The 27,561-nt window shown below is 43.7% G+C and overlaps 1 protein-coding gene across 4 annotated transcripts; it reads right to left on the bottom strand.

The window, feature by feature from the left end:
• Positions 1–27,250, bottom strand: LOC119463367 (CCR4-NOT transcription complex subunit 2-like). 4 transcript variants are annotated; one of them, XM_037724186.2, is made up of 14 exons: positions 27,113–27,250; positions 19,007–19,067; positions 14,377–14,638; positions 13,892–13,993; positions 13,755–13,781; positions 12,340–12,467; positions 11,457–11,567; positions 10,017–10,100; positions 8,740–8,774; positions 8,492–8,594; positions 5,273–5,429; positions 3,743–3,804; positions 3,048–3,198; positions 1–2,778 (listed from the first exon to the last, which is right to left on the bottom strand). In XM_037724186.2, the coding sequence occupies exons 2-14, from the start codon at positions 19,062–19,064 to the stop codon at positions 2,577–2,579; spliced, it is 1,482 nt and encodes a 493-aa protein (XP_037580114.1). In that variant the 5' UTR covers positions 19,065–19,067; positions 27,113–27,250; the 3' UTR covers positions 1–2,576. The 4 variants fall into 4 exon arrangements, with proteins under 4 accessions (XP_037580114.1, XP_049511825.1, XP_049511827.1 ...); XM_049655868.1 differs by having other exon boundaries at positions 13,925–13,993; XM_049655870.1 differs by lacking the exon at positions 14,377–14,638 and having other exon boundaries at positions 13,925–13,993; positions 27,113–27,240.
• Positions 27,251–27,561: the final 311 nt, after the last annotated feature.

Genomic DNA, 27,561 nt, shown 5'->3' with positions numbered 1-27,561 from the left:
ACAGCTTTAGAGATCGTTTTTATTGGCAACACTATGTATGAAGGCCGCTCCTTTGTACACTTTCAAAATAATTAAGGAAGGCTTATGTACACTGAGTTTTTGTCCCATGAGCTACCTTTCAACACTAGGAGCACCGTCGTTTCCTCCCCGTGGGTTGGTTGGTGCCGTTATGACTCCTGGCCACACCGTGACCAAACGAACGAACACCCCCCCGACTGTACAACACCACCTTTGTGTATTTCTTTTTGGCATGAACAATGAACGGGCCTCTCGTTGCATAGACAGCCTCGCGGAAACACCTCCTCGCACGACTTTTCAATCGGCTGCAATCCGACGCAAGCCGTGCCGCAGCCATCTCACTTCAGGTGCAAACAAGGATGGCACCCTTGCAGTGGCCCGACGAATATCACTTTTCTCAAAAAATTATAATATTAAAAAGAGAGAGGAAATAAAAAAGCTGAACCGCGGTGTAAACATTACACATGTACAAGGGAAAACAGTTAGCTTCACAACAAAACCGCAATATCTAAGACCTTTGTGACAAGACGTTTCAAAACGAACCAGCCCACAGGTATTTGTTGGACGCTTTCGTGAAGAATTCTTTTCAAGATGTCAAACAAAATCTGTGCTATGCTTGAACATTTGCTCTGCATGATAACAAGGCGCAGCATTGAAAAAAAAGGTAATCAGGAAATATCAAAAATATAAGTACATTTAAAAAGAGCAAAGAACAATTTCTGCACAATGCCACCGTTTTTTCTATACGCAACATTTCTCTCCTAAAAAAATTGTAAAAAATACGCATCTCAAAAAAATTATAATAGAGAAAACACTGACCCTGTCTAATAAAACAGAAATCCACCACATCAAACGTTAACAAAGAACAACGAATATGATCCTTACATCAGTCTTAAAAAACACAGGCTAGTTATAGGCAATGTCACAAAGGCGCCAAGAACAGGGGCTGAAAGTAAGTCACAAGCAACTATTCACTCGGTCCTTGTGCCGTCGCATTTCTTGCATGTCATCCAGCATTCCCAAGCACCCACCCTACCGTCATGTGCGCGGAAGTCAGGTGCCCCTAGAGAGCGCTGATAAACCCTAACTCCATCCCTTCCCTTCCAACCAGTCTCTAGAGTCAGGCATGATCCGCAACCACTTGCTCTGCCTTCCTTTCATTTAGTGTGTCTGTATGTGCGATTTGCGGGCGGCAGTGTTTAATTTCCTCGTGCACGTGTGGCGACGTCGCTTTCGCGTTCTCCAAAGCTCGGTTCCTGAAACGTGGTGGCGTCCGCAAAAAAGAAAAGAAGAATGTTCTAGGAACTTTCCAGATCACGGCGCCAACGTTATGCGATTGCTTCCACATTGTCGTGGCAGTGAGTGTTGTAACTAAGCAAGCTTGCAGGGCAGTACTTTTTTTTCCCCTCTCTGTTCTCTTTCTTTTCTCGTTCATCACATTTTGTCATCTACGAGACTAACATTCACATGTGGCGCAGTGAAGATCCAAAAGACGCATGGCTACGAGCACCTTTCTGATGTGCGCCAGTACTTCCCAATTACGGGAGCCTCTAATTAGAGCGTTTGCACTGAGAACGACATTAGCAGTACAAAGAATCGCAAACACAGAAGGCCAAACTGACCAAATTTTCGGTAATGGTGGAAGGCTATACATAGACAGTTGATTAAGCCCCATTGCATTCTAATTTAGATCACTCTGCAAACAAATACTTCTGTCGGCAGACACTTAACACAGGACGGGCAATTCAAGTTATGATCAAACCCAAAACCCTCCCTAATTGCTCTATATATAATTAAGACGGACAAGAATCTCATTCCGGGCAGCACATTGGCCCTGAGCAATGCTTTCATTTGGCAATCAACAAAGACACTTTCAAACAGTGGCACTGCACACTTGAGTGTTCGGCCCAGCAAAAAAAAAAAGGCAATCTCTTCTCTCAACACAAATGGTGAAGGAATGTGTTATTTTACAGGCAAATGAGGGTTGCTGGCAAAAAGCCACGAACTCAATGAAAAACTTTACCGTTCTTTCTACACTTGAATGAGAAGCTGTCGCAACGTGCTTTTAACATTTATCGATGAGCGCTTGTCGCACAACTGACCCTGCCGAGTCTGCGAGGAGAGGAGAAAGGAGGTGGGGGGTCCCTCTGTTCCTGTGCGGTCTGATCAGATGCTCTATTCTCCCTTGGACATCCAGCACCGCAGTGTTCTTGTGGCCAACTCGTCGGTGCAACCGGGATGATGCGAATGCTCCAAGCAGGCCCGTCACGAGAGTCGTTTGCACAGAAAACCCCAGCGAAGGCTCCCCGTTAGGAACAAGGGCCTCTTCTTGCCATCTGACAACCGTCTCCACAAGCTCCACATGTTTCCTCTTGTGATTCCCAAACCTGCCACAGGGTGGCAGTGGTGTCGTCTGTCTGCCATCCCACTGCCACTTGCAACGTCGTCAGGTCCGCCTCTCTGGGTGACTTCTGCGCACCGGCCCTGGTTTGCGTGGCCCAGTAGGAGTGTTCCGGGCTGCCACAGGTGGCGTAACTGGAGGGGGTGCTGTCTGCCAATCAGAGGGGCGGATACTGCTGCGGCCGGTCTTCGAGCCGGTCGTAGTCGAGGTGAAACTCCTTGGCGACTTTCCGCCAGTTGACCGGGTCGAAGAAGAAGTACGTCCCGCGCTCATACGTCGATGTCTTTTCCGTCGGCGAGATGCCCGCCCGCGTGATCCAAACCCGCTCGTCTTTGTGGAAACGCCAGTCCCGGTTGTACCTGTGGTGCAATTACGGAACATCACATGCACCAAACGTTTGAAAAACAAATGCACATGGAGTCAAGAAAATGTGTAGCTTTAGGTGGGGCGAAGTGGAAACAGGTGCCAGACTTTACTACCCAAGGCTAGTACAGTTTCACTGCCACCGCTGCTACAGCCAACTAAGAAAAAAATAATAATAAAAGAGCCCTATTGACACACAAGCGCTAACATGCAGCAACCTGCCCTGCTACGCGAATTCCTCCACAAGCGGGCAAAAAACACTTACAGTTCAGCGGCAGACAGCAGCTGTAATAGGTCGCCCCCAAACATGTAGAAGATGAAGAAGAGCAAGTCTTCGCCGTATCGATTCAACTTGATGCCCGCCAGTTTGTCCCGGATGCTCTGGTTGATGATGTACTCAGAAGGAACATGGTAGTCTGCAATGGCAAGGGGCGAGAGCCGAGAGAGGCGCATTGGGGGAGCGAGAAACACCTAACACGCACAATCTCATGCACGGTCGTTAAAAAACTTTCTGACAGTGAACATACTACAGTAGCCTCCCTCGTAACATAAAAGCTCTATTAAGCCGAGCTGTTTAGCAACCTTTGTTTCGTTTCCTGTATATCCTGGGAACTTCTGCTAGAAGGACACTTGGGGGGAATGTTAACCCCAGAAAGCCAAATGCGATAAGCTGAGTTTTTTAACTCAAAATGTTTATTCAACCAGAACTTAATATAAAGTCTTTAGTAGCGTTTCTTTTATATATATACACTGGAGTGAAGTTTCCGTTGTGGATAGTTCAGAAAACCAATGACTAATTAATTACTATACTCAATACATATGTCAAATAACACTTCATTGCTTTTTTTTCCCTAGTTATGATGTCTTAATGGGTGGCTAGTCAAACAGCCTAAAGCGCGCGCACACGCCCACGGGCACACATTCATGCACACACACACAAGAGCAGAAATGCTCCCTCACCGATGTCTTGCGGCCTGCAAGGCTGTTCTGCCCACGGGCCTCCGAACACGGGATAAAGATTTCTGGGTAAGAAATGCAAACACAGGTCTCTCCAGAGTCGGCCAATGTACAGACGTCTCTTTCACAAACAAAAAACTGCAAACACGAGCATGTTATTCAATGTTTATGCGCCTTGCGGTGTCAATCGATTCCACCATCCGAACAATAGCTAGTGGGGCGAGTTGGTATTCCATTCTCGAGGCAAGTGTTCCTGCTCCCTTGCCTCAAGAACAACTAACCTCTCAGTTAATCAGTAAAGCAATTGCACAAGACAGTGGTGCTGGGCTCAATACCCGAACCAGGACAACTTTTTCATTGACTGCGACAATTTCTCTTCAAGGAACCTGCACAAGTTTCCTTTTGAATTTTTCAAGCTACATATAATGAGGTACAGTCACTGTCACAAGTTTACAGACCGCGGGATCTAGGAGAATGCTGAATTTCCGAGCAATTTGTAATCGTTGCCAGAAAAACCACACACTATGTTGCTCGCATATACTGAAAAGGCTGAAAGCTGGAATACCATGTTCCCTGCCCACTTTGCTGCATTATTGCTGCATTCCGCTTCCCCTTTATTTTCAGATTTGGTGGGTGCTTGAGTAAGTCTTTTCACTGAGGTACTTATATTGCTTTACTATCGGCATGATTTGCTGTTGAATTGACACCCCGTAATCACTCTTCTCTTCATTAAAGAGCATAATTCCTGATTTCTCTGTGCTAAACTTAGATTTGTCGCCACGTTACTACAGATATTCGCAAGTGTCTGTAAATCCCTTGTATTGTCCGCTGGCAGCACTAGGTCGTCTGCATACATCTGCGTAGGGACCTTCTGTTGCACCATTTGTCCATTACGCACGTAGAATAAATGAAACCCTAATTCCTTGTTTTCTAGTCGTCTTTCCATGCCCTTAACATAAAGCGTGAACAACAATGAAGACAGAAGAGTACTCAGACGCCAGCGCCAGCTGACAGCATGGATATCTCAGGTGCGAAAAGGTGCTTGCTTCCTCTTTTCTGGCTGCAGCAACCTACCACATACCGTATTCCTTTCAAGAAATTGGGTCAGTAAGCTGCCTGCACCTTACAAGCCGATACGGAAGCCTGCTTGCGATATTCACTGCCACTGTCATCACCAGACAGCGACAGTACCCGGTAGCAGTGACCCTCTGCTTTCGTTATATAGTGTAATCTCGATACAATCTTCACGGGAACCGGAAAATAAAACGTACCAACCGAAAACCCTATTAACCGAAAATAACTGTATACTATACGAAAAAAATAGTATATAAAAACCCTATTATCCTGAAAAGCACATTATGTAAAATCGTATCAACGACGCTCCACTGTAATAGCTCATATATAATAAGAAATGAGCTAATTCGCACGCTCAACTAGCAGCGACAGAGCCACAGGACCGTGTTTTTGGCATTCCAAGAACTTGCACACATCGCAGGACCCGAATGCTAAATAGCAAGAGCGCGAGGGACCTACTCGGGAGAGTTGAGGTTCAGCCCTAACGTCGTGAGGTCGCTCCCCAACGCCAGCGAGACGAGGTTGGGATCCGTCTCCGCTGCTCTGATGAACGTTAAAAGCCCCACCATGCCGTACTGGTCCGTCACCATACCCGCCGGGATGTTCGTCACCGTCCCTGCGGGAAGCACAAACGGAGACAAATACCTATCAGGCACGCAGGATGTAAACACTGACAACTCTGATGAACACATGAAGCAAACAGGCCATAGAAAGCACAGGAAAAATTTGTTCTTTTTAATTAAACGTAGAAATAATAAGGAAAAGGGGAAATATTCGACACTATGGCCACGAGTGATGCTGGCTCACACTCCCGGGGCCTACCGTACTTATTAAAATCTAGGCAGACATAAATTTTTTAACTACAGTAGAACCCTGTTGATACATTTTTGAAGGGACAGAGGAAAAGAAAAACGTAACAGCCGAGAAGACGTAACGGTGAAAAAAATTAAAATTAAATTATGGGGCTTTACGTGCCAAAACCCCGATCTGATTATCAGGCACGCAGTAGTGGGGGACTCCGGAAATTTGGACCACCTGGAGTTCTTTAACGTGCACCTAAATATAAGTACACAGGTGTTTACGCATTTCGCCCCGATCGAAATGCGGCCGCCGTGGCCGGGATTCGATCCTGCGACCTCGTGCTCAGCAATGTAACGGTGAAGAAGGCCCAAAATCGCCATAGCAAGTCAGAAACAGCTCTGCGCGCATGATAATAAACGGACATGTACTGTGTTTCAAGACAGTGGCCACTTTCTACTCTTAATATGCTTCACCGCTTAACACAGCTGTATTGGGGCGAAGTTGACGTTAGGGAGCTGGCAAGCACTACCAATCCCGCCGTGGCACACTTATCAGGACCGACAATAGTATACATCCGGCATTTCGCACTTCCAAATATGCCTCTGCACCACTAAATTGATGTAACCGCCACATTCAAGTGCAACGTAAGATAAAGGAACATTACAGAATAGCTACGTACCAAAATGGAACATAATACTTAGGTCGGGACTGCGAAAAGCGTGATGTAGTAGCCTGGAAAACAACAGCAAGGAACGTATCATCGGGGTTCCACTGTACGAGTTACAAAACTCCTAAGTCGGCATAGATTAGACGATTTCGTTAGGCACCATCGAAACTGGAAAAATGGCACGCTGATAATGCCAGTGCCAAAAGATACCGTATTGACTCTCTGTGCACTCGTGTAAGGGCTACACCAACTTGACAGCCCAAAATTTGGAAAAACATTTCCAACGGAGAAGTAATTGCATTCGGTGCATACTTGCGCGTGCTTTACTATATGGCGAGAGCCAAGGTTTGCACAAGTCGATGACTGCGCCGACACCATTTTGACCAAGAGGTTCGGTCCTGTGTAAAGGCCGCACCTCATCAAAATTGAGAAAAAAGAGTGCAGCCTTTAAACGAGTCTATACGGTAGCACTGTAGCCATTAGTATCCGATCCCGTGACCGCGTAGTACTACAGCTCACCGTAACAGTACACAATTTTGACCGCATCGAATGCTTGTAGTGCAGGCACACTCATCGTTTTCTCAAAGTTAGCTTACAATGAGGCGCTGGCACCGAGCGCTGAACCAAGCATGCGGCTGACGCTGGACATTTGTAATAAATGTAATTTCCTTTCCATGGCTGTTGTTCGATTATCTTGGCGTCTTGCATTTGAGGAAAGCTGTCTTTACTTTCTGACCTAACGAATTCGGGAAGTCGGCTTAGAATCGAGTAAATATGGCAGACCTAATACCGATACACAAATACCCAAGAAAACTGCCACTGTGCTAGCTCAATGGTAGAACGTTGCATGCGCAATGTGCAAGATGTGGGTTTGGCTCCCACCAGCAGCAGGTTGTCTTTTTCGTGCACTTTCCTCTCCCCCATTCCCTTATTATTCATACATTCAAAAGGGCCCTGAACCACCCCCCCTCACGCTTCGTAAAAAACACAGTTCGCAGATAGCATACGCTGCTGTGAACATCTCAGTCAAATTTTGCAGTCGTGCTCGCAAGCAGAGCGTGAAGTCACCTTTCTCTCAAATGCTCTTTTCAACAGAAGCCTGCTCCTCACTCTTTTCTGGACGCTTCATTTCGCCATATAGCGGATTCCCATAAACAGCTGCTATTGGCCAATACCTGACATCAATCAAGAAGGGTGTTTGGATTAGTGTACTTCTTCCTACTGTTACCGTTTACATTTATGGACGGCTGAAGTAGGTGAAAATCTGCTTTCGAATTTCGATAATCACGTACTTCCGGAAGAAGCCGACTATCGTCTGCTCATGCTCGGCAACGGTCGCCCACGTAGGAGTTAAAACTTTGGCCACCCTGCTTATAGGTGTCGTAGCCGTCGGGTCTCGCGAGTTTCAACTTGTTTTAAACACTCAATTATCCTCGAACCACGCAAAACTAAAGGTCCAACCCCACGCACACTTGCCAGCACGCTCACCCCTGGCCGCTCATGTTTAGACACCTTGGCAGACTTCGCTTCGTAAGGAGAGAGCTTCAAAATGTGCAAGTTGAATGTGGCTACTATCCGCTGGTCAAGCAGGTGCAGGACAAAGCCGGTCCTACCAAGTAGCACAGCCAGACATGAGCATATGAGCACGAGCGCGCACTCTAGCCCTGTCATGCAGAAAGCAAACACTGCAGTGGCACGTTGCTGCGGTCTGCAACGTAGCGTAGATACTGCGGCCGACGCGTGGTGCCACGACAAGTCTACTGACCGAGCGTACTCTGTTGTTCGCTGAGGTCAACCACGTTTGGCACGTCGTGGGCGCCAAAACTGGAAATAGTGGCATCTACGTGAACATCCAAAATAAAGTTTAAACTACGTGCCACGGTGACGTTCAGCAGGTGGAGTGTTGTGGGCACACTCCGCTCCGCCGTAGCCTTCACAGTGCAAATCACCGAAGAAGGAGCGGAAGCACCGCGAACGGCATATTTGATTGCCAATAACTTCGCTTCTGCTGAACGCATAGAAAAACTTTTTGCTGCAAAGTACTTCTGAAACCGTCCAATTTAACTTCAAATGCATTTCTCGACTTCATAAAAAAGTGGTTCAGGGCCCCTTTCAGTAAGAACAGTCAATCTCCCCCTGACGCTTTCCATGGCATTATTTGGTAACTAACAAAGACAAACGAGCCACTGGGCTCCTCTTATTCTGCTTACCGTCTTTTGACGTCTGAATGCCCCTCTTGACTGGTTGCGACGCCACTTTGTCCCCAGAGAAGCCACTGCTGTCTTTCGACGAATCACTGCTGGCATTACTCGTCTGAAAGGAGGCATTGCAGCAGCAGAGCCAAGGCGTTAAATAATGTGCGAGCTTAAACATTTCATATTTTCCTTTTTTGTATATGTGCATGCATGTGTGGTAGCTGGCTTTTGACCAACAAGAACAGTAGTCTCTTTCAACTCACCTGTTTACTTAAGCTGTCCTGATTGTTTTCCTGGCCTGCGAGGGATTAAAAAAAAAAAAAAACTGGTATAAAATGCCATCATAGTGCTACGACTACTACTGCAATGACACAGGCACAATAATTGAACAAGAAATTGCGTTATAACTGATTTCCTTGCCTTACTTCGATTGAGAGGTAGAGCTACAATATCTGTGTCAGCTTCTCAATTTGTTTTTTTTTTGACAATTTATTGATATTCAGCTTTGCTTCTGCAAACAAGATCCGAGGGCCTAAATTAGACATCTGCCTTTGAAAAGTCACTAGAACTTCAAATTGCTTCAGTGTCTGTGTAATACAAGGCTTTCCACGTCCGACATGGATTAAAACAAAGAAATCATGAGTTGGCCAGAAGCCTAAGCTTGTTCTTAAGCGGGAGGTCAAGCTCGGAGCTAACTCCCATTTCTCCATTCAGATACATGTAAAACGCAGAAATGCTTTCACGAGACAATCGCGGGACCGATTTGAATGAAAGTTTGTTGCATTTAGGAGAGAAAGATAAATTTTAGGTTACTCTTGCAAGCAGAATTTTGATTGAGGGGCCGGAATGCTTTACGAAAATTCCCGAAAATTGGCAACTTTAAAAAAATTTGAAGCACGAAGTTTATAAAGTCATACCTCTGCATCAAAAACAGATATTACAGCTCTGTAAACTGAATCCTTCAGAGCATCTAAAGCGGACAAATCTGATAGTACAAGTTTACACCTTAAGTAAAACTGTTACGTTTACGAGGGTTTTGCAAAAGTTGAACTCACAAACTGGTGACAGGCATCTGGATGTACTGCAGAGCGGCATATATTACAATTTTGCGGCTTGGACTCATTATTAGCAGCAGCTTGCATCATTGTGATAATGTGTGTCATTGCTGAGATAGAGTTGTAAACTTGTTGAGATTGCTGAAATTTTGCCATTTTCAACAATAAAAGAGAGAGAGCGAGAGAAAAAGCAACAGCCTCAACAAAACATCTGCTTCCAAGTCCCTAGATCTTAACCGTCGTTTAAATGCAACAAGTCTCATCAAAATCGGTGCTGCAGTTGCCAAGAAAAAAGATTTCTAAGTTCCCTATACTCAGATGGAAGCTTTTGAGCTAAAGCTTCCTTCTTTACATTCTTTTTTTTTTTTTTTAGTGTCTCCTCAAAAACCACATTACCTCCTTTTCAGAAACCAACCAACCAGAAAATCAGCAACTCACAGCCAAAACAACAAGTTCACTGCAGGAAATGGTGAACGTGAGCTCACCTTGGGAGCCAGGTAACGCGGGAAAGTCCTCGTTGTGGATGTGGAACTCGTTGGAGTCGTTGTTGGGCTGCTTGACCATGCCAACTGCACGTTGGGAAGAACAAGGCACAGATTTCACTGGCCAGGTTGGGGCTAATTGTTGAAGAGACATTAAAGAGGAACACTTGGTCAGTTGATTAGTCTGGTAAAGTATTCTTTCAATAGCATTCTCTGCTTTCACTGGTTTGGCGGAAGAAGGCCGACTATCGCACTGGAGAAAAAGAACGCCAAACTTGCCTTTCTTGGATTTCTCGCGCAAACCTCGGCGACCATGGCGACCAGTAGTGGGACCATGGATTTCCCCGAGCATCTATCTCTAGTATTTGGGCCGTTTTGGCGCAGGGCAAATTTCTCAAAACTTCGTAGGCCGTCTTCCGTTCTATATAGAATGTGACGCAATCCTTCACCAATAAGTAACTCACCTGTGCACACGCTGTCAAAATTCATGACACCACAGTGAGCTACAGTGGAAACTGTTTCTAATTTTTGCATTGTTTCCGATTGCCAAAGCTCATTTTATGGCAAGAATGGCCAGTTTGCTGTTGCAGAAACTTAAGTTACAAATACAGCTTAACTTAACTAGTACCACTTAAACTGAAGAAAATTTGGTGCAGCATGACAGATATGCCTCAGGACAGACGCTCCAAGCGAACGAGTCTCGCATGCCAGGTTAGCAACAAGACCTGGCTGACGCCACTTGCTGCGAGAGACTGCCAACCTCCACCAGGCGGAACGGTGACTGTCGATTTTTGACATGTTTCTAGGTTTGGAAATCGTTCCTAAGAGACAGCACGCCTAACGTTTGAGGGAGGGCTCATTGTTACACATCATACTATGCAATGCTACGCTACACCAAAACACAGACTGAACCAAGGGCTAAAGAGAAACATGCACACACATGCAATGTGTGCTTGTACACAAACACAAAAAAGTACAAACACACAGTGTGTTTATTGGTGTGTGTCTCTTTTGTGTTCTGGTTTTGTTTGCACTATGCTGTTAGTAGTGTAGTTACTATACATGGAACCTGTTTCAACTGGAACAAAAGAACACAATGCAAAAGAGATAACTATTAACAGTGCCACACATTTAGGAAGATTAGGCCCAATTAGCAGCCTAACAAACAGAGAGTAAGTAACTTTTAATTAGCAACTTCTGAGTACACACTGAAACTGCCAACTACAGACAGCCGATACTCATATCATGACCATTCACCATTTGCTCAGCAGATTTCAACTTCGAAGCTGGCTGATGGGAGAAATTTTATTCACAGAAAAGTGCCGATTCGCTACCGCTACGCTTTGAGGCTTGTCAGCTCGCCCAAGCCAATCTGGGCTAGCTGCTGAGCACAGCCCGCCGGCAACACAGCTCAACGCATCAATTTCTGGCACCAGAACTTACAGAGTTTGCCGTACGTCGCCCTCCCCGCCATGGGATTGCTGCTCAACGACTGCGCCGACCCATCTTGGGAACCCCGGTTCGTCAGCGATGGAAACTCGGAGAGGTCCAACGCTGCAAGGAATAGGAGCAGGGAGCACGGTTATTCATCTGGCCAGAACACATCATTTCAGCAACACAGTCAACCTCCTGTGTAGCTTCACAACAACGTCAACACATTCTTGGCTCACGCTACTTCCAGTTCATAATGTCACGGTAATTACAACATATACTCCAATCGGACTGCACTTTATTTCTGGTATTCTGTTTAAATTAAAATACATCAAAATCTTTACAGATTCATAAAATTAACAAGGAATTAATCTGCACATAGGTCAATGCACACTGGCCTAGTTGAGAAAGTTCTTGCACTAAGTGAGAGAGATTAACTTGGGACTCATCCATTACAGAACCGTTCACCGCCAATTGGAAACGAGCAACTCACTCAAACAGTCAAGTGGCCGATCAATGAGTAGGCCGGCCAGTCAATCATCCAATCAGTGACATGTACACGGGTTAGAGTCAGCCAGTCGATAACTGAACTGATCAAGTAATCGACCAGTTTCAAACACTGCATTAGAGCTCAACATATCACTCAATTAACCAATCAATCAACCAGTGATGGATCAGTCATGGGTACATGGATTAGGGCTAAAGAATGACTGAATCAGTTACAAGTGCTGAAATAGAGCTGGACATATCGATCGATTGATCAATCAGTGACAGGCATCTGGATTAGAGTTAAACATCAGTCATCCGGTCAATGATCAGATCACTCAATCAGTGACTGGTTAAGTACTACAGCTGAATGTATCAATCACCCAGTCAATCAATCAGTGACAAGTACCTGGATTGGAGTTGAACAGCTGGCTCTGAAGACTGTTCCCCATGAGTGACTGTGATGAAGGGAAGCTACGAGAACTGTGCGACATGCCAAAGCTTGATATGCCACCTCCCGATGCTGGGACGTTGTTCCTGGTTCACGGGGGAAAAATAAAAAGCACCAGGATAAGTTACCCCACCTAAAAGTATTCTGCTACACAACTGGAATGCACTACTAATGAGTTCTGTGACACCAACACTGCCAGATGGTTAAATGTATGCACTAACTCACAAATAAAGATGTTCTTACTAATAGGCATAGAAAAGTGTCTTTCGCAGACCTGTACAACACGGACTATGCTGCCAGCAAATAACAGACTTTTTCAAAACTTGCACACTACGTTTGCTGCACATCCTCTGCTTCCTGAACAGGTGCCAAAGCAACAACTGCACTTAGTGCCTGGTAATAGCACCAGAAACAAGTGACACACAAGGCTACCTCGCCACATTACAAGGCTCTTTTGGGTGGCTACAACAGGAAATTTACTACGTAGTGCCAATAAGAGCGCAAAGAAAGGTCCTCTTTTGAAAGAGCTTTTTTTTTTTTTTTCCTGCCAAAAGCAACTTGCTAGATAAGAATTCCCAAGATAAAAGAAAGTGTTGGCCCTGTCCACCACTCCCAGCGTTGGATACAGTAAACACGCACAAATGCCCAAGAAAATCCGCAGTGAACATTGCCACAGCTCAATTTATACGGCATCGCACGTATAATGCAGAAGATGTAGGCTAGGCCCCCACCAGGCAGCAAGATGTCTTTTCACCCACTTTTACTTTATTTTTAATACTTCTACATCGCAATCAAAAAGAACCGTTCATTTACTCCGTGCTTTATTTGGTTTCATTGTCTGTTGACTTTGTGTGTTTGTAACTAACAAACGGTCGAGCCCCTTGGTTCAACTTACTTCTCATGCTCAAGAACTACACGACACTGCTACAACTAACGTGGTGCCTTCACAGAATGAGTGACAGTGCTCGCAAACATATTTTATAGTGTTCGTTCTATCCCTCCCTTTTCTCTCAACTTCCATGTCCGTTCCCCTTCCCCAGCAGAGGGTAGCCAACAGGAGGCATCCTCCGATTAACCTCCACATCTTTCTTTTGATTCATTAACCTCTCTAGCATAAGCGGTAGGGAAGGCACACAAGCACTGTTATTATTTTCTATTACCACTTCATTATTACCACTTTACTACTTTATTTTTCTATTATTTTGTATTAAAATTTTTCTTTTATCTATTTATTACTGACCCATTGTCTACGTGTATTTGTACTACCTGCTCACTGCCCAACCTCGCACACAAGCAATATTGCTAATGCAGGCTGGATATGTAACTAATGCGAACGTATGTAATAAAGATTACTATCATCATTATCTTCTTACCTCCATAATGAACTCTGGTCTGTGTACCTGTGACAAAAAGAAAGTAAGGTCATCAGTCAGTGACAGACTAGGTGAGAAAGACAAACAAAAACCATGCGAAGGTTCAAAGAGGCAGGGGCTTCCCGTTCAGGACTCACCCTGTTCGAGGTGGTGCTCCCAAACCTACTAACCGGTTGATGTCGGGACCAACTTGCCTCTGACCTGGCAATGCTCTCGACCCAATTGTCAGCATGGTCCGGCTGCAAGAGACGGCAATGGCAGACAGCATGACATCTACTGCAAATGTCTCCGCAAATAAATCTCAAATAATCAGAATGGAGGAAAGCGGCAACGTACCGGAGGACAGCGGCAAGACGAGCACACAACTCTCTGCCGCCATCAACCTTTGTCCCCCCACGCCCATTCCACCAAAACAAACCAACTGCTCAATCATGCACACGACTGGCAATAAGCCAATTCAGTGATTTCCAAGCCCCGCCACCATGCTAGACCGCTAGAGCAACCGTGGACACTGAGAGACAACTACAAGTCTCGACCCACAGGCAAAAACCGACAGGCAAGTCCAGGCACGCGAGTTTTCCATCACCGCCAGCCCCGACCCGACAGCCCAGTGCACACCAACCTGTTTGGTGATGCCTGCTGTGGTGGTGGCAGGGACGCAGGGGGGAAACCCGACAGACTCGTCGGAGGTGGCCTCGCCACCGACGGTGGGAACTGAGACAGCGCACCCCCGAGCGTGCCCCGCAGGCCCAGGTCACCAAAGGATGACGAGCTGGTCGCCTTGTCGGCGCCAAACATGTCTGGAAAAGGCGCCCCCCGGGAACCCCCGCCGCCAGGCAGCACCCCCGGCTGCTGCTGCTGAGACACCGACGGGAAGAAGGGGACTGCGCAGAAGTGGGGGGGAGAGGGAGGAGAGAGTAAGAAAGGGGGAGAGGGTGAATGAAACGGCGAATGAAAAGTAGAGGCCACAGACTCGGGTGGTGGTCAATCAACGCTGTGTGCCGAGGACAGTGGCTAGCTGGTCACTGAATGAGCAAAGCAACGTGCTTCTTAAACCACTGGGAACAGCAAAAGCGAAGGCAACAGCAGAGGGAGAGATGGGAGGGGGGGGGGAGGGATGCGAAGTGAGCGAGAGAATGCAGACTGGAGGATGCAGACTTGACTGCTCAAGCACTCCACATGGTGGCAGAGGTGAGGCTGAGCACGGACAATGAAACGCAGCAGCAAGAGGTGTGGAAGCTTGCAGGAAGTGGTGCATGGAAATGTAGATGGTGCTGCCACCTGGTGCACATGGCACCACCAACGCAATAGCTCCAAGTAACCAGAGAAACAGTCCTCTTACATCCCGGGGTCCTTAGATGGACATGTTGGTCCCGCTGCAGACTACCTTCGTGAAAGTCTGCAGGCAGGACGAGACTGTAGGTGCTTGCACCTAGTGGGCATGGAGCAAACTACAAACAGTCACATACTTGTGGTCCTGACCGTCACATGATCATGGTTGTCGAGAATTGCAGAATCTTGACGTTTTTCACAACTACGCTGTTTCCTCCACGTTTTAAGAAGTAAGGTGATTCTTGAAAGTTTTTTTTTTTTTATGTTCTGCCAACTTGTACACATGGCATGTACTTCCTGCTGTCTGATGGTTACTCTACAGCAATATAGGCTCTCAATGTCGCTGTTACCGACTTTTTTTTTTTTGCGAAGCAAGTCGCCATCAAGTAGGACCTGTGTCGTAAATAATGTGGGGAGTGGGGATGCATTTCTCATGCACCAAAAATGAAATGAAACTAACTCTCCGAAAAGCACCCGCGGGAAGAAGCGACAGCCCTAATAGACCATCAAACAAGTGAGTGCGCTCACAATTTAGAGTGAAAGTCGATGACCAGACCGGAGTCTGCAGATAATGCAAATGCAACCACACTAACTTACCCAAAAAAACTAGTGGCAGTTACTACTCGTCTTTACATGCAAGAGAACAGAAGTCAACTGTTCCAAAGGTGTAAAACACAAGACACAGATGCTGCTGAAAAGCAGCACAGTTTCACCGATATTGAGTGTAATAGTTCCTTTAGGAAAAGAAAAAAAATCTGATGTAACCTACAAAAGCGGCCATTTGCCTTCCGATAAAAGAAGAAAGGGTTAAGAATCTGGAAGTGCTCAAAAATAGGGATAAGTTATGATCGGGAGATGGGAGAGAGGCCATGCCACAGATTAAAAAAAAAAGAGTAATGAAAAGAATACAGGTAAGAAGCACGACAACTAAGGAGGCTAAGTGAATTCGGCGAGGCTTATTGATAGTTTCGCCAAAACAAGTCCCCTTGTCAAATTGTTGCAGGCTTCCCTCGTTACGTCGGCATTGATCACCTCTGGTCTCCATTTTCATGTGAACCTTTTATCTTCCATGCATTTTCTCAACTTTCTTTTTTCTTGTGTTTTTGCCTAAACTCAACAGTACTATAAATAAACGAACGCATTTCAGCAATGTAACACCAAGCTTTGATTTCTTGGACTCTAAGGTGAAAGAACCTCAACTTAATACTTTTTCCCGACAATGATCATCACAAGCCTAATTTACCCAATTAACCCATTCGAAGGCCAAAGGCCTCTGCCTTAAATCACTAATTACACAAACTGCATCATCCGATTCCACCCTATAACCGCTAAGTTCCTAATATCATCACACAACTGAATCCTCTGGCATACTTTATGTTCGCTATAAAGCTTTTTTTACTGCACTAATATAGGAGGTCCCACCGCAGTCTGTAAGCCTAGCACCTCCTGCATTGCCCCATGTATTGCTGCTGTTGTATCGATAATAAAGACGATTGATTGATTCTATACTGCATTTCCCTTTCACTTGACACCCAGTCGGCTGCTCCAATAGACCGCCGGCTATCTTCTCTGTGTGTTACACACCTTGCACGACTCTAGTCTTCTATCTGAATTAGAACACCATCTACCTGCATTTGCACTCTAATCCAGGCTGCTGTTAAGCCCATAATTTTCTGCTCCACTGTTTATTGGGCATTCACAGACACAGCAGGTAAAATTCCAAGGAAGTATGCCCCGTCAACAAGCCTAAAATCAAAACCTGAAAACTAAAAAAGCAAAAAAAAAAAAAAAAAAAACGCAAAGCTGTTAAAAAGGGGTACGATTGATAACATTTACAGAACATAGAAACAAGGCCAACCTGATGTGTGACATGCACATGCAAGTGCAGATATGATTTCTTTTTCTCAAGTGATAAGCATTCCCACTGAGAGGAATATAAGGAGATTGTGGAAATCTGTTCGTTTTATCAGGAGTCAAATCAAACAGAAGTTCACCGGGTTTGTTGGAAACCAAACATAAGCCTCTACATGGTGCTCAGCTAATCAGATAATCCTGCCCAACTTAACTGGGATTATCTACTTCATAGTGGAAGGAAGCCTTTTAGAATTATGTAATGTTTACAGCAGTTCTTGAGATAGTACTTTCGCACATAAAATAAACAAAATAAGGAGAGAGGAAAAAAAGCTGGCAGAGACATCAGTGACCCTTAGCCTTGAACGGTAGGATGATGCGTCATGTTTCTTGCTTAAGTTCTATTGATTACTCTTCAAGTACACTGAATTAAATCTAACCTTCGTTATTTTGTTTCCTTTATGCTTAAAAACAAAAACTGCCATAAAATTTTAGTTACATCGAGTTTTGTATAGCCAGCACAACCAGTCTACAAATGTTTCATGTGTGCAGGTTATTTCGGGAAAGGCAGGGAGTGTGCGGAAAGTGCGACATGGCTTTACTATGGCACGGCCAGGGGCAGCAGTGCCAAGACAATACTACTAAAGTATGGCACTTAAAGAGTTAAAGAATGACAAGGAAATTAATTAGGGATATGCAATTAGTAATTTTTGAGGCTGAATCGAAGACCTCTCGCATACTCAAAGCTCTTCAATGCATAACCAGAATAAAGTCTTCAAAGGAAGTCTTGTGAGCACATTCACATCTGTGTTCACTTTCGAGACTTAGTCGGAAATTTGCGTTGAATGCACAGATGGCAGAGTGAAAAAGCACTAATTCTGAAGACTCTTTCTAAACAAGCGCGAGACTAATGACTAGGAGATCTGCTTGACAGTTGCTTTCAACCTTCCATGGTGTGAATATACTGCAGCATAAGCCTCACAATGGCCACTAGTAGAAATTGGTTCATAGAGTTCTCAGTGATAATGTAAATTGCTTTAATCACACATGAGTAGCACATCATAAATTGCCCACACTAATTCTGTTCAGCTAAAACCACAGCACACTGGTTAAAACAACCCCCTATATATTATATATATATAAAGGTCAACCCCCCCCTTTTTTTTTGCAGCAGCAGCAGCAGCACAGTTCCTAATAGCATAGTACACAATGCGCTACCATTTGTACAAAAAAAAAAAATTATGTCTTCAGAAAAAAAAAGCATGAAACTATCATGTAATTACAACAAATAGTTCTCACCGCAAAGCTACCTGGCTGCCGAGTTCGGCTGAGAAGAAAGTCAATCTTCATCTTGGTCAATTGGCAAGCAGTTCAGTTGGTTTAGCATTTCAACACTGTTTACGCACAAGCCACAAACATGTACAGCGCTCATAAATTCAAATGCAAACAATTCCAAAACTACTCCAATGCATTAGTTTCCAGTTTCACCTGCATTCGTAGCAGCGGCTTCATTCTGACTCCAAAATGCACGCTTGGCACTACTCCATGCTTAGAAACCGGCTAGAGAGAGATTACGTGTCACGCTTTCATGTACTATGTACACATGAAAGGTTCCGTTGCTGTTCGCATTTAAATTTATAAGCACCATACGTACCCAGCACCCACTTGACGCTCTTCCCCATTTCCTGCAGTTGACAAGTTCAAACAAGCTACCCCCCCCCCCCCCCAAATATGAATATGACATACAAACCAGACCTTACATCGTCCATCAGAGTGTTTAACATATATTACAAGCTTTGTGATAACTGTTCAGACCCCTGGATGAGTCTGCTATGGTTCTCGCTCAGGTGAATGGCCTCCCAGCTGAATACATCAAGTAACACTTTTCTAGAGTCTACAGAGTACTTAACCAAGGCATTGATTTGGACTATTTGGTCTGTCCCCTTCTTTTTAAGAGCTATTGAAGGTCCCATAAAGAGTACTGCTTCATATTAACATAAGAGAACCTGGTTCTGTCCATTTTTATGACACTCTGAAGACTTGAGGAGGAATACGGAGGCACAACTTACTGAGTGAGCTTCCTGTAGGTTGGCCATATCCAAATGGTTGTGATGGCGACGATGTCATAATCTGCAGACAAAGTGGTGAAGTGATTAGACTTAACACTCAATGACATGTCAACAGGAACAGGCAAAACAAAATCGCAAAGGCTCACTGAAGGAGAACCATGGTGCCACAGCTAACAGCAGCATCTGCTGCTCTATATGGCTTTCACTATGACTGACTTGTCACAATGTAATACCTTGTTCTTATGGTAACTTATGTGCACCTCAAAGCCAGGCAGGGAGTCAGCGTCTGCTGTTTAAGGTGCTACTAAGAATTTATTCCAGTGGCTCTTATTACCATTAACTTTTTTTATCTCATAATTGTTTCGGTATACAAGATCATAGTTAACTGCAGTATAGTCCCACTGTCTACACAAGATAGGCAACCATTCAGTCCCATCAATCTCTCTTTCATGTCACGTAATCGAGGAGTTTCCCTATATTGGTGGCCCTTGCAATTGCCTTTACTTCAATGACCTTGCTTAGAGTGTGGGACATAGAGCACACATGTGGAGTAACAGCAATGTTAGGTTAGAAAGAATATGCCTGCACTAACATAATTTATTGCTACTGTTAGCGTGTCAAGGCTGCCACAAACATCAAAAGAATATTTAGGCAATCATCATGCAGGTAACCATAGTAACTATGGAGGCTGCACAGTTTAGATACTTTTGTGGTCTAGCCTATGGATAGCTGTATAGATATGTTGAGAGGTGAAGGCACACAGTGCAGATGCTGCTCTAGAACAGTTCATTGAAAAAAAAAAAAAAAAAAACTAAATGGGCTCCATGATGTAGCCAGTACACAGCAGTATGAGAACTTGCATATCTGCTTTCCCTTGCTCACTATGTGCAGACCCCAATGCCTCACTGTGCATATATAATCATTAGTATTATCAGTTGTACTGTAAAAGCTAAAGAGCCTACCTTTCCTTAAGTGCACCACACTTGAGCCCACAAGGGGACATGCTACCTTTTATTCTCACTCAAAAGTCAGAGGACTGCAAACACTACTGGTCCCATTGAGACTATTAGACCAGTATCTCAAATATGTGCCCAACTAGCAAGAATCTGATTCCCACGTTCACAAATGTAAATGTGTACCCACGGCAGCCCGACTGTCCAACAAGACATGCGCACTCAACAATCTTGCGCTACTCCAACACTCAAATTTGCATATTTTAAGTGGAACAGCATGAAAATGCGATAACAGGAAAGAATAGACAACACACAGCACTAACAACTGATTTTATTGTTGAAACAAAGGAAACACGCTACGCACGAGGTAATAAAACAATAAGCCTAAAAATTGCAAGGAATACACAAGTGAGAACCAGCACACTAACAAGGATAACAAACATGCAAGTTGATTTTCGAGTAAAGCAATTGATGCAAGCAAGCTCACACAACTGATGCCTGTACTGACTGAGTGTTACCAAGCTATGAAAAGCTGTGAATCTATTCACACACAAGACATTGGGCTGTCCATTAATGCTGCTCTAAAGGGAGAGCAGTGTGTGTAAATCAATGTGTGCACCAGAAAATATTTAAGATGGAAAAGCTTAGATACGAAATTAAAGCTTATAAAACACTTTAAGGTGGTAGGCCACCTTCAAAAGTCAATTTGCTTGAGTTTTTGCTTTTTACATTTTATGTATGCCCAAACATTCAGCAACATGTTGCAAAAGAAATTATATTCCTATCGCCATTAGGTTGTGAGTTACAGAGAGTTTTCTGACCCATACCCTCTTATTGTTAAATCGAAAATCATTACTATTTCTTTGATATAAATATTATCCAAACACCATTTTCATTTCATGTTGTCGCCGAGCAGCCACACTAACAAAAGGAGACACCAGTGCATCTCATGGGGGCTCCACCTATGAAGATGGTGCGTTGTAGGCCTCTGATTTGTTTGTGACATTTTTCTTTTTCTTTTTTTTAACGTTTTTCTCAAAACAAGATTTTGCTTCGCCTCATGCTATGCAAACCTTGATAACTTTTTGTTGAATTAATATTTTGATATGAAATTTGGTATACTCATTCCTCACATGGAGATGTGTGCAATGAACTAGAAAAAAAAATAACTGAAGCAATATTTTTGAATGTGCAGCTCATTTTGCAAATAAATTTGGTCCAAGTTTGCAATTTTTCTCACTTTGCTTTGTTTTTCAAACATTACTTTTCTAATATTTATTGCATTGGATTTATCCTAGTTCATTGCATAGGTCCCATACTTAGCTGCATAAACGCCAGAGCTTTACTCAATTGAGGAATTCATTAGTTACTTATCACTGTTGGCGCGACTAGCACTTTTACCACATTTTATGACAAAAATTGCCTGCCAAAAATAAATTGAACCATTTTCGGCAGTTTGAATAGTTGATTAGGTTAAATAAGACATGCTTATTCCGAAAAAAAATTAATTTCAGCTATAACTTCCTTAAAAAAATTTTTTTTTTTTAGTGGCCTACCACCTTAAACACCCAACTTTTCTGCAAAAATCCCATTCACAGAATCGCAGTACTTTCAGGAGTCAGGTGTAATGCACCAATTTTGTAAGCTTTGCACACTTTATATGCTATTTACAAGGTTGCTCTTTTTCTCACCCTTTACACACCTGCGCGCACATAAACACACACACACATTATACTCATATTAATCCACGTTCATTTCCCTTTACTATTTTTACATTTCAATGAAAACAAGTACTTTTGTTGACTACTGGCTCCATATGATTGACTATATATATATATATATATATATATATATATATATATATAATCAGATGTTAGAAGATCAATGGTCCAGTTGTTATTTGAAAAAAATGATGCCACAAGGCATTGACATAAACTACAATATATATATATATATATATATATATATATATATATATATATATATATATATATGTTGTAGTTTATGTCAATGCCTTGTGGCATCATTTTTTTTTCAAATAACTATATATATATATAGACACCACACACACTTATTGAGTTACAATCAGACTTCATACTTTCATTTTTCAAATGTTTTACATATAGCACAATTACATATAGCTCAATAAATGGCTTCTGACAGCCCACTAGAATATTCTTCTCTCGGATTTCCAACAAATTTCACTCAAAGTGGCCCAGCAGTTTCTCAAATGAGCATGTTTGCACATCCCATGAATTTTGGTAAGGAAGATGACAGCTTAAGCTTCTCAACGTCTTAAAGAAATTGCACATAGCCCTGCACAGCCTGTAGCCATTTTGAAACAAGCAGAATGCACCGTCACCAATCATCAATCAGCACCCGTGTACGTCGCTTTCTTGTCCCTCAACTTTTCGCACTGCTGGATATCTAGTCCACCAACAAGCCATTATAACTATCACCAACCTATTTACAATCACTGCAGAGGTCAAAGGCCTCTAAAAGAAATCACCCGGTAACCCTCGTCCCACGGTAACAGTCTATTCACCGCCTAATGACTACCCAATCTCGTCACATCAGCTAGTCACCTGCCATTTCCTCGACTACGTTTTTCTTTCCTTGACACTCCCATTTCATTAGATAAGAGACCACTACTTATATGGTCTGTGCCTTACAGACTACTCAACTCTACGTCTTACTCCTAATCTAACTACAATCAAACCCGTCTACTACGAACAGGCTTGTGTGCTAAAAACAGTTTGATATATCAGGTAACTTGGTAGACCCAAACACACAAAACAAACTTTTGCGATGGGTTCGCTACAGACAGACTTGTTATCTCAAGCAGTGAAAGCAAAGCTAGGAAGGAATTTATCGAGGAAAGCAAGACTATGGGTGGTGAGGCAGTAATTCTTTGCCTACGCCCCGAATGGTCTCTCAGGTGTCCCCCCAACGGTGCTCTCGATGCACGACATTGTGCAGACTCGCTCCAGTTTTCATAATATAATATCGGCGCAGCCCATCGGCTGCTGAAAGGTGCGAAAAATATTCAAAAAGCACAACAAAAAGAAAATCTCCTCTGAACGCTGCACGCAAATGACTCGAATGGCACCGGTAGTGGACCCTCCCTCGCTCAATACACCTAATGTCCAGTTTACTAGGAGGGAGATGCTTTGCATGAGTATCAGTCAGCGAGCTTCATCTGTTCAATATATAGAATACTTTATCCAAGTTCATTACGCTGCGTTTCGACTGTACTATATCAACTCCCCATGTTTGCTATCTAATCTACACTGCTATCTTTTGATGCCTCAAGGGCTCACCTATTGGTTCCCATTGCTTTGTTGTTGCGAAGTCTTTAGGCTTCCTTCTAATGTTCTTTTTTTTAATCCTCCAAGCTACTGCCCCACAAATTGCCACTGCCAGAACGCTTTGATTACACACTTATTCAAGGATTTCAGTAAGATGCTATTAACAACTTGGGGAGAGCTTGTAAAATACATTTTAACTTCAAGGCAATCGGGTAAAAACTTAAATGTCCACATTTACATCTACTGTAGAGAGCTGAACTAACTTGGCAAGCCTTCGAGTATTTGAAAGCATGTCCGGGATCCACGTGCAAGAACTTCAGTGCAAGCTTAAATCAAGCACTCGACAATATGAAAAAGAGGCCCTATCGTAGCTGAATAACAAGTATTTCTTACAAACATAAAGTTGATATGCCATCCCCTTTATGTAGATAACGCCTCAAGAAAAGTGGTTGGTTATAAGGTTCAAAGCTGATCACAACATCCTACACAATTACACACCAGCACTTAATCTACCAAGTGATTGTTAGTTTTAATTTACAAAGTACTGAAGGCTTGACAAGGTCAAGCAGGATGGGCAAAACAAAGAGAACTTCAAATGTAACAATTACAATTATTGTGGAAAGAATGTTGAGATGATGTGCCAACCCTTCTGCATGACTATTGTACACCATCACAATTAATAATGGTGTAAGAAATTCTGTAGTGCTTTTCGAAAATATTTGGCAAATATGATATATCTGGGTAATTTATTAGAGTTGTAAACCGTTCATGGGAAATAAGAATACTTGAATGCATTAATTCTGGCAAAGTAACGTGTCAACATGTAGTTGTGCTGGTGGCATGTTTAGTGTGTGGTTAGAAGGTCTACATGAGGTAAAGGCAAGTATCCTAACTTATCAATGATTAGTCCAACTGGTTTTTATGCCCTAGTTAGAACCTAAAAGAAAACAAAAGTGCATAGTTTGCAAGGAAACAATTTTTTTTTTTTTATGTTTAATCATGTACATTAAGCAGACTCCAGCACTTGCAAAACAATATACCCTGCTATCTTCGACCCTAGAGGGCACAAGTGAGTAATGAATGAGCGCTAATAGAATAAATAGGCCCAACCACAATAACCACAACACCTTTCAGGGTAAGAGTCTAGAAAAATCTCAGTTGTACTTTGACTTCCCCACCGAGATTGATATTCATGGGTGTGATGTGGCGGTCGCAGTGGGTAGTCTGCAACTGCTTTATACAGTTCAGCAGTGGGTGCATCGGTCGCAAGAAAAGTTCGATTATTTCACCGACTCCTGCTTCGAAAACTTGTACCATAGGTGATAAAGTTGACTGACAACTGTTCAAACTTTTATGGACCACAAATTTTCATTGGAATTATTACAAGTTGAATAAAATATGGTCTCAAAAAAGAATTATGGGTTACTACGTGCATGTACATAAAGACACACGCACACAGTTGAAGAAAAAGGAAATGTACGAAGTACGCCTTTACAAAACACAACCTACAAAATGTCTTTTTTTCTTCAACTGCATGTTGCAACGGAAGAACATGATTTTTAAATTTTTTTTATATATGTATGTATGAATGTGTATGTATGAAAATAAAGGGAACTGAGGCACTTGATTTTTGTTAGTCGACCATATGAAGTGCACACACAATGAAGTCGGGGAAACCACAAAGGAAATGGATAGTATATATACCCTTTAGGTACCAAGTAATTCTGTCCATAGCATTTACTGGATCTTAAGAACCACGAAACGCATACAGCAGCAGAATAGATTAGGTTTTTTCAAGTTTACAAAACGCGGACTCAGTGTGAGAACTCTCTTTTGAAACGTGATCTGGCAAAGTTGGAAAGCATCTATTCCGCCCCCTGACAAGTATGCCCGATGCTAAACAAAAAACATTGAAAGAAGTGAACCCTCTACACGAGAACAAACTGACACCAAGAACACACCCAGCCGTCTACTTTCCAATTGTTTTACTAAAACATTTTACACAGTGTTCAAACTCACAGCAATGGTTCAATCGAGTGTGTTTCGTGATGTGTGAGACATGTTTCAAACATTTTCACCAGTGCTTTTGCTTTTAATGCATTATTTTGGCAAGCTCAATTATGCACACACAATATATCAGGGGGGAGGAAAATATACTTGGAACAAATGAGTTGTAACAAAGCAGCTTGGATCAGTAGCACCGATCTCAATCCTCGCTGCAGACTAGCATGGGCACATTGTGACTACTCATGCCTAGTGAATATGCCCGCGTCAGCTCTGGTTTTTGTCACATTCAACTGCTCCCGAGAAGCTAAGGTGTTTGAAGAAACAAATATTTGTCAGAGTTGCAGGAGTTCCACAGCTTGAAAACACCGGGGATCAGTTGAAATCGCGAGATTTTGCGTCGAATGAACTGGAATTTCGAGCTATCCAGGTTTGAAACTACGAGAATCTACTGGATCACTACCGACCGCTGTAACCTTTGTCCTTACATGCAATTCAGAGTTCTAGCACTTCATCTCCTCATTTTCCGAATGTTCCGGCCGATTAACTATGGAAATTACTATAACGGCTACCGTTGCGAGAGATCGCGAACTCTTTGAGCCCATAAAGCAAGTCCAGACGAGAGTCCAATGAACTTTTGCAGGGCATACACATCGTATCCAGTCTACTAGGTGTAAGAAAATCAATCGCAAGTAAGACATAAATCGGTTACTCGTAACGCTGAGCGATCAATCGCTGGTCGAAGTTCATGCAGGCGCCGACCGACTACAGCAAAACTTCTCACCAGCTTTCGTATCACCATACGTGTAAACAGAAGGCAGGCTATGGAAATGTACTATAGTCACGTTCGCAAAACCTATGGTGGCGACAGTTTAATAAGGCCATTTTGATGTCGCAATCCACAAAACCGTGGCGGCAACATGTATTCCAAACGATGGTCAAATCATGCTCGAGCGAACAGATCGCAATAAAAAAGGCCCTGAGAACAATGGGGTTGCGCTACCTACCACCTTACGACGGACATTTCGAAAGGGCTAAAACTTTCGAAGACCGCCAAGGAAGTTTCCCAGCCTACGTAGAAGTTTCAAAACGCGGTATCGGGGAGATTCCAACGTAGCAGGCGTACGGAATAGAAAAGTCGGGGAGCTTGCGCTGGCAAGTCACCTCGACGGAGGTGTCACCGTACTTGGCTCAACTTCCGAAGCGCTGTGCCATTTGCGCAAATGTTGGCCAGGCGTTAGCACGCCTCTTGGATACGGCAGCCCTCGCAACAAAACCGCGAGGTCATACAGCGCACAACGCTTGTTAACCCCACAAAAGCGCCGAGGCGTACTTACGGTCCCCCACCACCACCACCCGTATCTGGCGTAGTCGTAGCAACAAACCCGCGCACGAGTACGCGAGCGGAGCGCGTAATGTAAGTGTTTAAACACAGTGCTTTCTCTCGTCCACATTGGCGTGGACACATACGCGCTTGCCCCGGTTCCGGGCGAAGTGCTCAAAACTAGCCGACCTGTAAAGTCGGCTGCGAGGGACACCAGTACAGTCTGTGTCGGATAAGTTACGCGGGAACAGTTAGCCGTGGTTCAAACCCCAGCCAGTCACTAGGTACCACGTGTGTCAGTGCGCACCGCCCCGTCTCTGACCGACATATGCTTCCGATCCAAGCTGGCCCGTTACGCCAGAAATCTCGGGCACTTTTTGACAAGCTCCCCCACACGACCACCACCGCCGCCGCAAGCGTCAGTGTAGGACAGCATAGCTCAGAGTCGGGTGCCCGTTTCGACGCACGCCGGCAACCTGGAGACGTTTATCAAAGGCAGAAAAAGTGAGGTAGTCACCTGATGAGGCAATCCGTGTTAACTTATCCTAAACAACGCTAGAAGTCCGGTCTATTTTTGTACACTTTTGGGCCAGCACGGTCACTCACACAACACCAACTCTGGTAACAAACATGGCGATTTGACGACTGTCGCCCTCTTGCGGACAACTGTCCAAACTGCTGTCGTGAATCTTTAGTTTCGTACTGGTCGCTTTGAAGTTCTCTGGCGAAAAAAATATAATTTCAGAAACAAAAACGCTAATAACATAGAATATATTTTGTCTTACTTGGTATTTTTAAAACTTTTTATGTGATTTACAGCTACAACCTCGCAGATTTTCAAACACTGAAAATAAAAATAGTAGATTTAGTTTGTTTGTCCTGCTGAAATAAACTATAACTATATCTAATTAAAGTTAACATTATTTTATACACGCTTATATAGAAGAAAGCAAGCGTGGCAACTTA

This window comes from Dermacentor silvarum, chromosome 9 (genome assembly GCF_013339745.2).
Source record: "Dermacentor silvarum isolate Dsil-2018 chromosome 9, BIME_Dsil_1.4, whole genome shotgun sequence".
NCBI classification, from domain to species: domain Eukaryota; kingdom Metazoa; phylum Arthropoda; class Arachnida; order Ixodida; family Ixodidae; genus Dermacentor; species Dermacentor silvarum.
This window is presented reverse-complemented; position numbering and strand designations above follow the sequence as displayed.

What these genes read in the sequence shown, in the direction of transcription:
- LOC119463367 (XM_037724186.2), bottom strand. Translation starts at nt 19,064, where the DNA reads ATGACATCGTCGCCATCACAACCATTTGGATATGGCCAACCTACAGGA. An exon ending in GGAGCACCACCTCGAACAGG is followed by an intron (nt 13,782 to 13,891) that starts GTGAGTCCTGAA and finishes TTTTTGTCACAG; the next exon opens with GTACACAGACCAGAGTTCAT. An exon ending in CGCGTTACCTGGCTCCCAAG is followed by an intron (nt 8,775 to 10,016) that starts GTGAGCTCACGT and finishes AATCCCTCGCAG; the next exon opens with GCCAGGAAAACAATCAGGAC.